At 35.8% G+C, this 18645-nt stretch overlaps 1 protein-coding gene across 1 annotated transcript; it reads left to right on the top strand.

Moving 5' to 3' along the window:
* Positions 1–1831: 1831 nt before the first annotated feature.
* LOC114629141 (serine protease inhibitor kazal-like protein, minor form) lies at positions 1832–7119 on the top strand. The gene is made up of 4 exons (XM_028777156.1): positions 1832–1889; positions 4355–4410; positions 5432–5544; positions 6807–7119. The coding sequence occupies exons 1-4, from the start codon at positions 1832–1834 to the stop codon at positions 6847–6849; spliced, it is 270 nt and encodes an 89-aa protein (XP_028632989.1). The 3' UTR covers positions 6850–7119.
* Positions 7120–18645: the final 11526 nt, after the last annotated feature.

The raw sequence follows: 18645 nt of genomic DNA, 5'->3' as shown, positions 1-18645 counted from the left end.
CCCACTCTACCAGACCTCTAAACTCCCTGGGGCCTCCAGTCTCTTGAGGGTTAGATGCATCTTCTCTGACTGAACCTAGACCTGGCTGTCCTCTGCTGTATATGTGTTGGGGACCTTATAACATCTGGTGTATGCTGCCTGGTTGGTTGTCCAGTGTCTGATGTATCTCGGGGGTCCAAGTTGAGACTGCTGGTGCTCCTACAAGATGGCTCTCCTCCTCAGCTTCTTCCAGCTTTTCCTTAATTCAACCACAGGGGTCAGCAGCTTCTGTTCATTGTTTGGGTGTAAATACTTGCATCTGACTCTTTCAGATGCTTGTTGGGTCTTTTAGAGGGCAGTCATGATAAGTCACTTTTTGTGAGCACTTCATAACCTCAGTAATAGTGTTGGGCCTTGGCACCTCTCCTTGAGCTGGATCCTACTTTGGGCCTGTTGCTGTACCTCCTTTTCCTTAAGCTCTTCTCCATTTTTTTCCTGTAGTTTGTTCAGACAGGAACAATTATGGGTCAGAGTTTTGACTATGGGGGATGGCGACCCCCTCTTTCACTTGATGCCCTGTCTTTCTGCTGGAGGTTGGCTCTACAAGTTTCCTCTCCCTACTCTAAGCAGCATTTCATGTAAGGTCGCCCCATGTGAGTCCTGAGAGTTTCTTACCTCCTAGGTCTCTGGTACATTCTGGAAGGCACCCCTACCTCCTACCACCTGAGTTTGCCTGTAAGATTTTATCCTTTTTGCCTGCCAGAGACTCTTTTAGGAGCTTCTCAAACATACCAAATTTCAGGGCTGTGTGTGAATAGACACAATACCTTGGTGGTGAAATATGACTCTGGGAAAGATTCCTCATCCGAAGATTATTCCTCCTTGAAGTCTACTCCTAGTCTTAAATTTGTGCTGTAGATGTATACATGTTACAGTTGGAAACTGGTTAAAGACTTCACAGCAGCACTCTGTGTAAGTACCTATAACTCCATGTGACACTATAAGTACTTCAAACAAAACATATGACGAATACCAAATAGCCTATTAAGTCTACTTGTCTGGATTTCAAGATTATCTAACATGTAAGCCTTCTGATTCCATTTGCTTGTAATTTTCAATCTAATTATCTGGATAGCTTCTTTATCTCAGAATTTCCTACTACTCATTGCCTTATCATTTTTCATAGTTCAAGGTAAATTCAGATAAGTTTCAAATCATTATATCAACAGAAGCTTTTCTAGACAAGGGTTGATATATCTCATTAGTAGGTACATCACTGACTCAGTGAGAACAGAGAATACTTGTCTTTTATCTGTGGTTGTCTATTTATATTACCTCCTCCCATGTCCTCAATAAAATGATATAAAAAGGGCTCAAAGGATGAATGATCATGTGTGGCAAGGTAAAAGAATCAGAACAAGCAGTAATCACAGCGTGCTGATTTATCCTCATTTCTGTTTTCAGGTAGGTGGGTAGAGACACTATGAGGTTACACTACAGTGTAGAATTGCCATAAGGACTTTTTCAGGTCCTTTATTTGTTGAAGAACTATTTCTGATTTTTAAAAGAAAAATCTGGTATTCCATTATGGATATTTCCTTCAAAAAATCTGCATATCCCCTGGATAAGTCAGGGGTTGGGAGAATAAGTAAGTCCTTAGATGTGCAATGAGCATTGCCATTTTCTAAGAGTTGTTCTGTGCTCAGCTTGTGTCTTGTTGATTCTGAAGATTCAAGGGAGAATAAGGGAAGAGTCCAGTAGAAGGCATAGAGTAGGTCACTTATCTAGAAGAGGTTTTCACTGGAAATGTGTTATAAATGGTCTTAAATATTTATTCCATAGATTTGATAAAATGTCTTCAACATGGATCAAATTTCTTTTTCTTCTGACTTTGGTACTTCTTAATTTTGGTGAGTAACATTTCCTACAATGCTTTTGCCTCAGAAGTCAGGTAATGCTGGAGGCATTCACAACAATTCAAGAATGGATGGACTTTGGGAATATTAAATTTCTGAAGCGAAATGAAACAAAGCATGTTACAAAAGTCTTTGAAAAATTACATTGTGAATGACCTCTATTCATTCTTCTTAGAGACCTTGAGAATAGAAATTGAATTAGAATGGGTGGTGTAAAAACCACAAAGTTCAGTAAGCATAATGCCAGCTGCTTACAAGACTGAGCTATGAGGATTCTTTGAGCTTACAAAGTTAAAGTCTACTGAGATAATGCAGTGAAAGGAAGTCTCTTAAAACAGTAAATGCAAAAGAAACACGTAGTGGATTTTTTTGATATTGTTGTTGCTATTATTATACACTGATTGAAGATATTTACCTCATCCTGTGCTGGAGCTCAGGTACTGTTTAAATGTTAATGAATGGGAAGTAATAGTATCTTCCTGTGCTCATGTTTCATGACACTATCTCCTATATAATTTTCAAATTGAATCCTCTAATGTCAAATTTGTTATAAAGAGATAACTCACTGGTTTTCTTTCATATACATATTCTGAATGTGAAAATGAAGTAATTGTGATGTATTAGATAGACCCATGATATTAATATCTTAATATCTCTTCAGAATATTAATGTTTTAATTTTCACTCATTGCTTCCTATGAGGCAAATCAGCTGATTTACAAGGGGTTATCTTCATAAGTTAACACTCAATTCATTTTTGATACTAATTTAAACTATACACTTTTTTGACTGAGAGATCTAGACAATTTTCCTAAATGCTATCTTCTGTCACTTGTTGACCATTGTTGTAGAAGTTCTGGCATGTATACTGTGAAAAAATTTTAACTGTAACCACTGAGAAGCAGGACACTGTCTGTTATTTTCATATATATATAGTCGCAGTACTTAAAAACCATGAAAATACTGTAAAAATACTCAGAATTTGTAAAATTTCAACAAAGGGCCCATGTATGGATAAACATTTAGAAATCCATTCAGTGGATTTCTGGAGAAATTTCAGTCAATAAGGTGCTGGCCTTTCAAACATGAGGCCCCAATTTCCATTCCTAAGTTAGCATGATTTAATTAGCCTGCAATTCTAGTCAAGGAAAGCAGAGTTAGAAGAATTTCTGGGGTTCACTGGCCAGCTATACTATCCTATTTGGTGAATTTCAGGCTTGTGTTTTACAAATACACTTCCACCACACACAAAAGTTGTATCACATTTGAGAAATAACACTTCAGCTTTTTGTCTGTTCTCCAGTAGTGCACAAAAGCATATGCAACTGTATAAAAAGGATCATGTGCACATAAGTGCACACACACACACACACAATTTACAGAGAAATCCATGCCTTTTTTCTACATGTTGATAATATTAATGTTAGAAATTTGAAAGCAGAACAGAAATGGATTATTCCCTTTACTAATGCTATCTAACCCTCAATTGACTTATATATCTCATACTTGTTCAAATTCAAGCCTCTCCTCCCTAGAGAATAGACCTAATTCACAATCTCTTTTCCCAGGGAGAGGCATCCTCTCTTTAGTATGGAGTTTTGTTGGTGTTGATCTGTAGAGATATTCTGTTTAGTCAGAGAGAATATGCAAAATAATTAGTTTGCTGTATTTTTGAGATGTGTTTCTGCCTTATCATGTGATGATCTATTTTAAACAGTTTCAGAACACTTGACAAAAATGTTTATTCTGTAGTTAGTGAAACATTATTTAACTCCAGTGTTTCTCTGTTTTTTTCTTTTTTTTTTGGATCTGGTTTACTTGTTTCTTGGAGTGAGTTGGGTATTGAACTCACCTGTTATTACTATGTTGGAGTTAATCTGTCACTTTTTATTTAGCAGTACTTTTATTTCTGTGGACAGGCATATCTCTGCCTAGTCCTTAAATTATCTTCTTAAAGGATAGTTCCTTTAATCAGTTAGAAGTGACGTTTTGTAAATTCCTTGTAGAAAAATATTAGTTTGAAGTTTATTTTGTCAGCAATCTATTTATAGACTTTTCTATTTGTACCTCGAACTGATTCTATATCATTCAATTATTATTTTGTTTTCTTATAATTCATTCAAAATTTTTTCATATTCTTTAAATATATATTCCCATATGTGTCAATCCAGTGCTAGTACATACAGGTGCCAGCAAGAGGGTATATTAAGGAAAAGAAGTTCATGGTGTCTTTAAATGAAGGGTTCAGATATAATAAATGATCAATAACTGCCATTTCCATATTTGAAATCACTCTGTGAATATATTATTTTAGTACTGTGACAAATATGTCCTTGCCTCTAATATCACACGAGTAATGAATTAGCATATGTCACTTTAAGTATTATTGATACGACTTACAACAGTATATAGAGTTTTCTCTTTCAACCTTTTTATATTGTTTATTTGTATAATTTGTAGGTGTGCATGTGTTCACATATGCCATGTTGAAGTCAGAGAACTACTTTTATGACTTGGTTCTCTTTCATTATGAAGGAATTGGGATATCAAACCTAGGTCCTCAGTCTTTTTGGCCAAATCATCACACTTCTACTAAAATTTTTCTCTTTTCTTCATCCATTGCTTGCAGAGACTCCTGTTAAAAGTGCAGAGGTAAATGAACATTGATCAATACGGAAATTTAAAAAGTAAACTTTTGGCTTTTGAAATGTTACCAAACAAAATGTACAAGACAACATTGCAACAACCAAAACAACGAAAAATATTTGTTTTATTATTAAACAAAGGTTAAAGAGTAGTCGTGTCAACAATATAAAACTACTTAATGTTATAGACAAGGTAAAACATTCCATAATTCATAAATTCTATCAATATACAAAATCCTTACTGTATACAGTTACATTTTGTGTTTTAAAATACGTTAAAAGTGGAATGATTTTTCCTAGAAAAAAAGACCAACAGTGATAAAAATATCCATTTCAAGTTAGGTTAAACATCAGTTTTGATCCAGTAAGACATTGGAATATTACATAAAAGTTAAGAACTTTTATTCCGAAAAAAATACAAAAATAACACACAAATTTGAAAACCAGATTCATCTGAATTTCATAATGTTCTCTGTGTGTACAAATATTATCAATAATAAATTTTATCTCTGTATATATGTATATATTATAAATATGTAAAGACACTCACATATGTCATAGCCTATAAAGTAGAGGTATTAAGTATAATAGAACTACAAATAAATCATCAAGTTTTATGATTTTTCTCAATACAAAACAGTGTAGGAGATTTTATCTGAGTATAAGGTGAAGTTGGAGAATGATAGCCTAATTATGGTATTACAGTCACTTATTCACATTGTTTCAGAATATAAGGCTTATAAAATTATATCAATAACTTATCATGTGTAAGTAGAATTATAATGTCAATATTTATATTTAATACTTAATACTGAATCACTTTATTAAGTAGAATTTTTCTAGCAAAGATCATTATCTGATATATTTTATGTTGTCTTTTTATGTCTCACAGCCAAATTGCTCTCAGTATACGAATATGAAAAACTGCAGCAAAGCCCTGAAACCAATTTGCGCAGATGATCGAATCTCCTATTATAATGACTGTCACTTCTGCATAGAAAAACAGTAAGAATGCATAATTTAATATTAGATCTCTTAAGTTAGTGAGGAAACAGTCAGGAACTGATGAAAAATCCTGTTCCTGTTAACATAAATATGACATAGCCCAAATATAACCACTTTCACTAAAGAAAGCTCAAGCTTCCACTTGTAAATTTCCTTGAAGTTCTGGATTTTAGTAGTTTGTATATGGACTTATTAGCAGGATTCTACTGAATACTCTTCCATGGCATTGACTGATTAATTTTACTTGATCTTTATGAAGGGAAACTAGTAGACTAACCCAATGAAATGCTGTAAGTTCAAGCCTTGGCACTGTTCTAGTCGCATGTGTTGCTATGGCAAATGCCATGAAAAAACAACCATAGGAAAGAAAGGATTTATTTTAGTTAACAGGTTACAGTCTATCATTGATAGAAGTCGAGTCAGGAAATCAAGTAGGACCTTGAAGCAGAAGCTAGGGAGGAACATAGATTGCTGGCTCACTTTCAGACTCATATTCAACTTGCTTTCAAATAGATCCTAGATCCAGAAAACTGTGCCACATACAATGTGCTGTGGTTTCCTACATTATTTAACAATCAGTACAATTTTCCCTAGTCATGTTCATAGATCCATCTGATTTGTGCACTGAAGAATTCCCTATCAGGTGATTTTTTGGCTGTATCAAGTTATCACATAAAGCTAACTAAGTTAGGTGCTCAATGGTAATTCCCACTCTTGAGCAAGACATTTAAGTACAGAATTTTGAAATTTACCACAGTTGGATCCAAAGCTATGGGGGGACATCTGTAGTGATCTACTTTTTCCTCTTTAACTTGTTGCCAGAACTAAGCCTTCAAGTCCAGAGCAGTCTATGGTACTTCCTTCCAAATTCCCTTTTTGCTCCATCACTGATGATTGTATCCCCCTTTTATTACTTAGGACATGTTTAAATACTATGTTGAATACTATGTTGTTAGTGCTAGCAAAATCACACATATGCTCTCTTTGATTAGACTCATTTCACATTTTTTTTCTCTCTCAAGTGCTTTCTTTCATAAAAATTTGTATTCAGTTAGTTCCATGAATTGATTTTTCCCATTTTGGAGAAAAGATTCCCTTTAAGGGTAGGGAGTAGGCGATGCCCAGCTGCTTATAGATCAGGTGACAGAGACACCCCATACCAAATCATGTTAATGATCTTTCATTAAAAAGTAATTATATAATCCTCAATTAAATTAAAATGGTAGTTCAAATATTTATTTTTTCTTCTCACTTCTTTACAGAAAGAAAAAACTTAAATATAGATATCATGGTATTTGTACTTAAAAATAATGGTTTCATGATGGTTCACACAATCAAGTAGAATGTTCTCAACCAGGGCCTTAAATTCCTAATCAACAAATGAAGTCGTCTATGATTCATAATGTGGAAAAGAGAAGACTGAAGAATCTTTCCAATGTCAACTTGAGATTGAATGATTTTATTTTCAGTGATTTGATGGTGATATGAATACCTACTTTCTTAATTTTTGTCTTACATTACATAAACTGTGAGTTTTAATCATATATGTTCTAATAAATAAATAAAATGTTTGATAATTTCAATACTATTAAGGACTCTTTTTGTGGGAGCTGTTTATTAAGATCAAGTGGTGATATTTTGATAGTTATAATCATTGAGAAAATGATTCTATCAGATTGAGCTGATTGTAGGCAAGCCTGTGAGGCATTTTCTTCAATAAGGATTAATGTGAGAGGGCTAAGGGTACTGGAAGCAGTGTCTTCAGTTCCAAAGAGTAGTTCTGTTAGGGAAAGATATAGTATCAAGACTACAGACAGACATAATAGGACTATGGAAAAATAAATTTTATGTGCATGCTTCAAATGTTTGATAGACAAAGAAACCCTGAGGAAAACAACTATAGACAGTACTTAGATAATTAACCTTCTTATATACAGAGGTAAAAACTGACTTCCCCAATCCCCCAAAAAGAAAGACAGATACAGCATTGAAATAGAAATACTAGACTTTATTCTGTTTTTGATTACTCTTAGTGAGTACATACCATATTTATCCTTTTGGGTCTGAGTTACCTCAAGATGATATTTTCAACTTCTATCCATGTTCTTGGAAAATTTATGATGTCCTTGTTTTTAATAACTGAATTGTGTAAATGAACCACATTTTCTGCATCTATTCTTTGTTATAGGAGCAATTGGACTATTTCAAGTTTTTGGCTATTAGGAATAAAGCTGCTATGAATGTATTGGAGCACATGTTCTTATGATATGGCAGAGTATCTTTTGGGTATATCCCTAGGAGTGGTGTAGCTGGATCTTTATGTAGAACTATTTCCACTTTTCTGAGAATCCACCAGATTGATTTCCAGAGTAGTTTTACAAGTTTACAATCCTGCCCTCAGTGGGAGAAATGTTCTTTCTTTACCTCCTTGCCAGAATGGCCTTTCACTTGAGTTTTTGATCTCAGACATTCTGATTCATATAAGGTGGTATATCAGGTTCACTTTGATTTGCATTTCCTTTATTACTAAGGATGTTGAATATTTCTTTGAGTCCTAGGAGAATGAATAGAAATCTGCAACTGTCAGAGATTTGGCAGGGGTGCACATGGTGATCTTCTAGAATTTTCAGAGACCTGAGATGGGGAAGTCCACCAGGAGTCAATGAGTAAACTTAGGTTAGATGCCTAATGGTGGGGTCATGGAAGCTGAAGCATCCATTTCCTATATTCAGGAAGGACCTTTAGTGAAGGAATAAGGATACCAACCCACCCACAAAACTTTCAACTTGAAAATTTTCCAGTCTAAAAAAAATGTAGGGACAAAAATGAAGGACAAACTGAAGGAATGGCCAACTAATAACTGGACCAACTTGAGACCCATCCCATAGACATACACCAATCCCTGACAGTACCAATGATACTCTGTTATTCTTGCAGAGAAGAGTCTAGCCTAACTGTCCTGTGAGATGCTGTACCCAGTACCCAGCTGGTACAGATGCAGATACCCATAGCCAAAGACTGGACTTAGGTCAGGGACTGTGATGGAAGAATCGAGGGAAGGATTGAAGGCTCAGAGGGGGATGGGAACACCACAGGAGGACAAACAGAGTCAACTAATCAGATCATTTGGGAGCTTTCAGAGACTGAGCCACCAACTGAAGAACACACAGGGGCTATAATGAGATCCTCCACCACATATGTAGCAGACATACAAATCAGTCTACATGTGGGACCCTGAGCAACTGGAGCAGAGTATTATAGCAATAGTCTGACTCTGGTATCTGTTCCCTAACAGGACTACCTTTTCTTCCCTCAGTGGGAATAAAGTTGGTATGAACACGGTTGAGCAAGTATTCTTATGATAGGATGGAACATCTTTTGGCTATATGCCTGAGACTGGCATAGCTGTGTCTTATGGTAATAAATTCTAAATTTTCTCAATATTCATAGAGGTTGTTTAAGTTTGGCATCCCACCTGCAATGGTAGAGTGTTTTCCTGGCTCCACACCCTAGCTACATGAGCTGTAACTTCTATTTTTCATCTTAGCCATTCTGTTAGGTGTATGATGAAGACTGTTATTTCCAATATTAGATTGATTTCTAGACCAGTACATGACTGAATCTGAATAACTGATCATCTTTAAGAAAAACACGAGAGTCATTATAATATCTCTTTTTGATTCTCTGTCCTACAAGGTCTAAAAATTTGAGGCAAGGCAGCTTATCCCATCTGGGATATAGGCAAACAAAGGTGGGTCCGGAACATATATCCAATACAGCTCCCCAGTCACCCTTGTCAGGGCACTCAGCAAGCTCACAGGTCAGTATCATTCTTTGTCTCAGCAGCAGCATGGCTCACTAATCATTCTGGCAGCCACCACGGTCGTACAGAAAAAGCACAAACATGTCCTCTTCCCCATAGTAGATACCTGGTTGGGATCATGCCGTATGCCAGTAAGTAGATCTTTCGTTTCACCTAGGGATAAGTATATCTAGTTATAGGGTGCCGTAGACACTCAGCAGAAAGTTCCTTGGCATCCAATTTTTAAAAACAAAAAAATTAAAATAAAAAGAGCATGATTTAAACAAATTTGTAGTGTATAAGGACATACCTCCCCTTTTTTATTTTATGAAGATATTGTTTTCAGGTTCCATGGTCCTCTTTCACAATACCTTGTCCTTGAGTATTATAAGGAATCCCTGTAATAAATTGTTGACAAAAAGTCTCAACTGCTCAACTATAATTGCCAGCTCCATTATCTGTTTTTTTTAAATTGGATATTTTGTTTATTTACCTTTCAAATGTTATCACCTTTTCCCATTTCCCCCCAAACCCCTTATCCCATCCCCACACCTCCTCCCATCTATGAGGGTGTGCCCCCACCCATCCACTCATTCCTACCTCCCTGCTCTTGAATTCCTCAACACTAGGGCATCCAGTCTTCCATGGACAAAGGCCCTCCTTTCCCACTGATACATGACAAGGCCATCCTCAACTACCCATACAGGTGGAGGCAGGAGTCCCCTTTGTGTTCCCAGGCTGGAGGTTTAGAGCCTGGGAGCTCTGATTGGTTGGTATTGTAGCTCTCTACATGGGGCTGCCAGCCCCTTCTGCTCCTTCAGTTTTCTTTCTAACTCTTCCATTGGGGAACCTGTTATCAGTTCAATGGTTAGCGAGCATCTGCCTCTGTTTATGTCAGGCACTAGCAAAGCCTTTCAGGAGACAGATATGTCAGTCTCCTTTTAGTGTCTACTTCCTGGCATCAACAGTGTATGCATTTGGTGACTGTACTTGGGATGGGTTCCCAGGTGGGGCTGTTTCCAGACAGTCCCTCCTCCAGTCTCTGTTCCACAGTTTGTCTCCATACTTGCTCCTGTGAGTGTTTTTTTACTCCTTCTTAAGAAGGACCAAACTATCCATACTTTGGTTTTCCTTCTTCTTGAGCTTCATGTGGTCTGTGAGTTAAATCATAGGTGTTTTGAGCTTTTGGGCTAATATCCACTTATCAGTGAGTGAATACCATGTATGTTCTTTTGTGATTGTGTTACCTCACTCAGGAAAATATTTTCCAGTTCCATCAATTTGCCTAAGAATTTCATGAATTCATTGTTTTCAATAGCTGAGTAATATTCATTGTGTAAATGTACCACATTTTCTGTATCCATTCCTCTGTTGAAGGACATCTGGGTTGTTTCTAGCTTCTGCCTATTATAAATAAGTCTGCTATGATCATAGTGGACCATGTGTCCTTGTTATACTTTGGAGCATCTTTTGAGTATATGCCCAGGAGTGGTATACCTGGGTCCTCAGGTAATACTATGTTCAGTTTTCTGAGGAATTGCCAGACTGCTTTCCATAGTGGTTGCACCAGCTTACAATCTCACCAACAATGGTGGAGTGTTCCTCTTTCTCCACATCCTCACCAGCTTCTGCTATCACCTGAGTTTTTGATCTTAGCCATTCTGACTGGTGTGAGGTGGAATCTCAGGGTTGTTTTGATTTGCATTTCCCTGATGACTAAGGATGTTGAACATTTCTTTAGGTGCTTTCGACCATTCAAGTTTCCTCGGTTGAGAATTCTTTCTTTAGCCCTGTACCCCATTTTTAAATCAGGTTATTTGATTGTTTAGAGTCTAATTTCTTCAGTTCTTTGTATACCTTGGATATTAGCCCTCTATTGGATGTAGGATTAGTAAAGATCCTTTCCCAATCTCTTGGTTGCTGTTTTGTCTTATTGACAGTGTTCCTTGTTTTACAGAAGCTTTGCAGTTTTATAAGGTCCCATTTGTCAATTCTTGATCTTAGATCATAAGCTACTGGTGTTCTGTTCAGGAACTTTTCCCCTGTGCCCATGTGTTTGAGGCTCTTCCCCACTTTCTCTTCTATTAGTTTCAGTGTATCTGGTTTTATGTGGTGGTCGGTCCTTGATCCACTTGGACTTGACCTTTGTACAAGGAGATAAGAATGGATCAATTTGCATTCTTCTACATAGTGGCCTCCAGTTGAATTAGCACCATTTGTTGAAAATGCTGTCTTTTTTCTACTGGAAACTTTTAGCTCCTTTGTCAAAGATCAAGTGACCATAGGTATGTGGGTTCATTGCTAGGTCTTCAGTCCTATTCTGTTGATCTTCCTGCCTGTCTCTGTACCAATACCATACAGTTTTTTTCACTAGTGCTCTGTAGTACAGCTTGAGATACTCAATGGTGATTGCCTCTGAAGTTCTTTTATTGTTGAGAATAGTTTTCCCTATTCTGGATTTTTTTGTTATTCTAAATGAATTTTGAGAATTGCTCTTTCTAACTCAATGAGAAATTGAGTTGGAATTTTGATGGGGAATGCACTAAATTTATAAATTGCTTTCTGCAAGATGGCCATTTTTACTATATTAATCTTGACAATCCATGAGCATGGGAGATCTTTCCATTTTCTGAGTTCTGCTTTGATTTCCTTCTTCAGGGACTTGAAGTTCTTGTCAGACAGATCCTTCACTTGCTTGATTAGATTCACACCAAGGTATTTTATATTATTTGTGACTATTGTGATGGGTGTCATTTCCTTAACTTCTTTCTCAACTTGTTTATCCTTTGTGTAGAGGAATGCTATTGATTTGTTTGAGTTAATTTTCTATCAAGTCACTTTGTTGAAGTTGTTTATCAGCTGTAGGAGTTCTCTGGTGGAAGTTTTGGGGTCACCTAAGTATACTATCATACCATCTGCAAGTAGTGAAATTTTTACTGTGTTATTTCCAATTTGTGTCCCTTTGACCTCCTTTTGTTGCCTATTGCTCTGGCTAGGACTTCAGGTACAATATTGAATAGGTAGGGAGAGAGTGGGCACCCTTGTCTAGTCCCTGATTTTAGTGGGATTGCTTCAACTTTCTCTCCATTTAGTTTGTTTTTGGCTACTGGTTTACTTTATATTGCTTTTGCTAAGTTTAGGTATGGGCCTTGGATTCCTGATCTTTCCAAGACTTTTACAATGAAGGGGTATTGAATTTTGTCAAATGCTTTTTTAGCATCTAGTGATATAATAATTTTTTTCTTTTTCTCTTTAGTTTGTTTATATGTTTGTTTTTAGTTAGTTAGGTTTTTTTTATTTTTGTTTTTTTGTTTTTTTTTGTTTTTTTTTAGTTTGTGGATTACATTTATGGATTTCCAAATATTGAACCATCCCTGCATTCCTGGGATAAAGCCTACTTGATCATGATGGAGGATTGTTTTGATGTGTTCTTGGATTCAGTTTTCGAGAATTTTATTGAGTATTTTTGCATGAATATTCATATGGGAGATTGGTCTGAAGTTCTCTTTCTTTGTTTGCTGTTTGTGTGGTTTATGTATGTGCATAATTGTGGCTTCATAGTATGAATTGGGTAATGTTCCTTCAGTTTCTATTTTGTGGAATAGTTTAAAGAGAATTGTTATTAGGTTAGTCTTTGAAGGTCTGAGAGAACTCTGCTCTAAAACCATCTGGTCCTGGGCTTTTTTTGGTGGGGAGACCTTTAATGACTGCTTCTTTTTCTTTTGGGGTTATGGGACTGTTTAGATGGCTTATCTGTTCATGATTTAACTTTGGTAACTGGTGTCTGTCTAGAAAATTGGTCACTTCATCCAGATTTTCTAATTTTGTTGAGTATAGGCTTCTGTAGTAGGATCTGATGATTTTTTTTAATTTCCTCAGTTTCTGTTGTTATGTCTCCCTTTTCAGTTCTGATTTTATTAATTTGGATACTGTCTCTCTGCCTTCTGATTAGTCTGGCTAAGAGTTTATGCATCTTGTTGATTTTCTCAAAGAACCAGATCCTGTTTTTTTTGATCCTTTGTATAGTTCTTTTTGTTTCTACTTGATTGATTTCAGCTCTGAGTTTGATTATTTCCTACTGTCTACTCCTCTTTGGTGTATTTACTTCTTTTTATTCTAGAGCTTTCTGGTATGTTGTCAACCTGCTAGTGTATGCAGTATGCATGCTATCTCTATTTTTTTTTTTTTTGGCACTTAGAGCTACGAGTTTTCCTCTTAGCACTGCTATCATTGTGTCCCTTAAGTTTTGGTATGATGTGTCTTAATTTTCATTAAATTCTAAAAAGTCTTTAATTTCTTTCTTTATTTCTTCCTTGACCAAGTTATCATTGAGTAGAGGGTTGTTCAATTTCCATGTGTATGTGGGCTTTCCATTGTTTTTGTCATTATTGAAGACCAGTCTTAGTCCATGGAGATCTGATAGAATTCATGTGATTATTTCAATTTTTTCATATCTGTTGAGGCCTGTTTTGTGACCAATTTATGGTCATTTTTGGAGAAGGTGTAATGAGATTCTAAGAAGAAGGTGTGTTCTTTTGTTTTAGGATGAAATGTTCTATAGATATCTGTTAAATCTATTTGGTTCATAACTTATCTTAGTTTCACTGTGTCTCTGTTTACTTTCTGTTCCCATGATCTCTCCATTGCTGAGAGTGGGGTGTTGAAATCCCTCACTATTATTGTGTATGGTGCAATGTGTGCTTTGAGCTTTAGTAAGGTTTCTTTTATGAAAGTGGGTGCTTTTGCATTTTGAGCATAGATATTCAGAATTGAGAGTTCTTCTTGGTTGACTTTTCCTTTGATGAATATGAAGTGTCCTTCCTTATCTTTTTTGATAGATTTAAGTTGAAAGTCGATTTTATTCCATATTAGAATGAATACTCCAGCTTGTTTCTTAAGACCATTTGCTTGGAAAATTGTTTTCCATCCTTTTACTCTAAGGTAGTGTCTGTATTTGTCACTGAGGTGTGTTTCCTGTATGTATCAAAATTCTGGGTCCTGTTTATCTATCTAGTCTGTTAGTCTATGTCTTTTTATTGGGGAATTGAGTCCATTGATGTTAAGAGATATTAAGGAAAAGTGATTGTTGTTTCTTGTTTTCTTTTGCTCTTAGTGGTGGAATTATATTTGTATGGCTATCTTCTTTAGGATTTGTTGGAAGAAGATTACTTTTCTTGCTCTTTCTAGGGTATAATTTCCCTCCTTGTATTGGAGCTTTCCTACTATTATCCTTTGTAGTGCTGGGTTAGTGGAAAGATTAGTTTGTGGCCTTCGGTCATGTAGCATAGGTTGAGGGTGTGACTACAGGCCACAGAGCCTCAACAGATCTCCATATTAATGAGATACCTAAAGCCCAGAGGGCATAGCCAATTAAGCATTCCTTCCCAGATCCTCCTCCTACTTGCAAAAGATATTTAACCTCAGACCCATCCTGAGAACACAGGGTACAGTTTCATCCACTTTCTGACATGACAATAAACCTTTTAAAACTATGGACTACCTCTTGTTTTTGGGGACCATCATGGAGAACTGTAGAGGGGGCCTTCAACTACCAAGCTACCACTTAATCTTCCACCAGAAGACTTTTCTACATTCCAGCCATGGAGAGGCTGTCAACCCAAGTGGCGCTAGCTGAGCCAGCCATGACCCAGCCAAGTGACTCGCCTTGACCAAGAGTCTCATCCCCCCACCCCCGTGAGAAATCCTTAGTCATCCTTTCCCCCTAGCCAAGTCTTGGTCCTTCCACAGCCTCCCAGAGGCATCTGAGAGCCCAAGGGCAGCCAATTCTTGCCTGCCTTCGGTCCTCAACCTAAGAGCTCTGCCCTGTGGAACCTCAGACTGGGATCTCCCCATGCCCAGAGTGGAGCTCTGTGGCTTCCCATAATTTGGCATCTGACCGAAACTGTATGGAGTAAACTCAGTCAAATTCCTGCCACACTTCTGTATCCTGAGCCATGGTTCCAGCCACCTGGGGTGGCAGATGTGCAGGACCCACAACTCAGCCCAACAGGACCCATACCCACAATGAGCTACAGCCCCACAAAGTTCTGTATAAAGAGATGGCTCATTGATTTTCTTCCACATACATATTCTGAATGTAAAAAAAAAAGTAATTGTGAGGTACTAGATACCCCTAAGATATTCTCTTCACAATATTAATGTTTCAATTTTCACATATTACTTTCTATGAGGCAAATCAATTGATTTACAAGGGATCATTTTCATAAGTAATCACCCCCAATTAATATTATTTTAAACTAGTTATTGAGGATATATCTACTTTATTGAGTGTGAGAACTACAGGAGTTTCCTAAAAATGTCTTCTGTCACTTTTTGACCATTCTTGTAGAAGTTCCTGGCACCTATACCATGAAAAAAATCGTGACTATAACTACTGAGAAGCAGGGCACTCTTTGTTATTTTCATATATAGTCACAGTATTTGAAAACCATGAGAATACTTTAGAAATACTCAGAATTTATAAAAGTTCAACAAAGCATCCATGTGTGGGTAAACATTTAGAAATTCATTCAGTGGGGATTCTGGAGAAATGTCAGTCAATAAGGTGCTGGCTTTGAAACACAAGGGTCCAATTTCTATTCCTAAATTATGATGATGTCATTAGTCTCCAACCTAGTTCAGGGGTAGCAGAAATAGAAGGATTCCTGTGCCTCACTGGCCCACTATATTACCCTATTTGGGGGAATTTCAGGCTTGTGTTTTACAAACACACTGCTATCACATGCAAAAGTTGTATGACATTTGAGAAATAACACCCAAAATTTGATCTATTATTCAGAAGCACACAAATGTATACACACATAGATACATATGTACACACACACACACACACACACACACATTATTCACAGAGAAATTCATGCCTTCTTTTCTACATGGTAATAATACTGATGCTAAAAATTTGAAAGCAAAATAGAACTGTATACTTTCTAATATTACTAACATTTACTAATGTTATCATTATATACAAATGAAATAATATTAACTGTCATAATTAAGCTTTTAAAGGTGAACAATCAAAGCATTACTGACAGATAAAGACTGAATAGACAAACAGGGCTAACAGTCTCAAACTTAATGTTTGACTCTATCTAACCCACAGTTGACTTTTATATACATACTCGCTCAAATTCAAGCCTCCCTTCACTAAGAACAGACCTTCTAACTCACGTGCACTCTCCAGAGGGAGGCATCTCTTTTGTGTGTACCTTCTTCATTGTTGATTTCAAGATTTATCAGTTATAGTCAGAGTATATGAAATATTTACAGTTTGTTGTCCTTTTGAGATTTATTTTTGTCTAAACATATGATGATCTATTTTAAAAAGTCTCTGTATCCTGATCAAAATATTTACTTTGTAGTTACCTAGTGAAACATTCTGTTGATATACTTGGATGCTTTTGCTCTGCTTTTTGTTTAATTCCAATGTTTCTCTGTTTATCTTTGACCTGGATGACTTGTTTCTTGATGTATTGAAGTCACCTCTTATTACTATGTTGGAGTTAATTTGTGACTTTTTATTTAGCAGTACTTTTCTTCTGATGGTGGGCACATCTCTATGTGGGGAAATGTTTTAAATTATATTATCCTCTTGATGAGTATTCCCTTAGTCAGTTAGAAGTGACCTTTAATAGAATCTATGTAGACAAATATTAGTTTAAAGTCTATTTTGTCAATGGTATCTTTATAGGCTTCCATTTTTGTATGTTGAATTGATTCCATGTCATTCATTTATTATTGTTTTCTTGTAATTTATTCAGGTTATTATCATATTCTTTAACTATATAGTCACATTGTGCCAAACCAATTCAAGTTCATTCAGGTCCCAGCAAGCAGATATATTAAGGAAAAGAGGTTCATGGTGTCTTTGAAAGATATAATAAACAATCAATAAGTACCATTTCCATATTTGAAGTCACTCTATGAATGTATTATTTTAGTGTTGTGACAAACACCTCCTTTCCTCCAATATTACAAGAGTAAGGAAATGGCATAGGTCACTTCTAAGCATTAGGCATACTTCTTCCCATAGTCTATTGATTTTCTCTTTAAACTTTTTATATTGTTTATTCATATAATTTGTAGGTATGCATGTGTGCACATATGCCACAGTACACATGTTGAAATCAGAGAACTACTTTTGGGAGTTGGTTCTCTCTTTCCACTATAAGAGAATTGAGACACTAAACTCAGGTTCTCAGGCTTGTTAGCCAAATCATCACACTTCTCTATCTTTTTCTGATTTATTTCTTTTCTCTGTCCAATGTTTCTAGAGACTGTCATTCCAAGTCCAGAGAATACTGAACAAGAGTTAAATGAGTACTGATTAATATGAAAAATTCAAAAGTAAATTTTTGGCTTTTGAAATGTCACCAAACAAAATGTACAAGACAATGTTGCAACAACTAAAACAACCGAAAATATTTGTTTTATTATTACAAAAAAAGTTGAACAATAGTCTTGTCAACAATATAAAACTACTTAGTCATAGACAAGGTTTAACATTTGATTATTCATAAATTCTATTAATGAACAAAGTATTGTAAATAGTTACATTTTATGTTTTAAAATATGTTTAAAGTAGCATTATTCATCCTAGAAAAGAAGACTGAAAGGAATAAAAAATCCATTTCTAGTTAGTTTAAACCTAAATTTAGATTAAGTAGGACACTGAAATATTGTATAAAAATTAAGAACCTTCATTCTCAAAAAATACAAAAGTAACACTTATACAAATTTGAAAAACAGATTCATCTGAATTTCACAATTTGTGTCTACAAAAATTTTCAAAAATAAATTTTGTCTATCTATCTATCTATCTATCTATCTATTATATTCAAGGGCACTCATGTGTCATGACATATACAGTAAAGGTATTAAGAAGGATAAGAGAACTACAAAAAAAACCCATTAAGTTTTATGATTTCTTTCAGTTTAAAACAATGTAGGAGATTCTCTAAATGATAGATTATAACCTGTTAACTAAAATAAATCCTTTCTTTCTCTTGGTTATTTATTTAGGATGATATTTAACAGAGCAACAGATGAAACTAGAATAGTACCAATGCTTGAACTTACAGTATTACATTAGGTTAATCTACTGGTTTCATCTCATAAAGGTCAAGTAAAATTAATTGATCAGTACAATGGAAGAGTGTGCGGGGCGCGCGTGTAGTGGTCTCGCCGGCAAAAAACATACACACACACGCACACACACGCACACACACACACACACACCAGAATCCTTCCGTAGAAACACGTTTATTCCCATAAACCAA

Source organism: Grammomys surdaster, unplaced genomic scaffold, assembly GCF_004785775.1.
Source record: "Grammomys surdaster isolate TR1022 unplaced genomic scaffold, NIH_TR_1.0 278, whole genome shotgun sequence".
In the NCBI taxonomy this organism is placed as follows: Eukaryota; Metazoa; Chordata; class Mammalia; order Rodentia; family Muridae; genus Grammomys; species Grammomys surdaster.
Note: the sequence above shows the minus strand (reverse complement) of the source record. Positions and strands in the feature narration are given on the sequence as shown.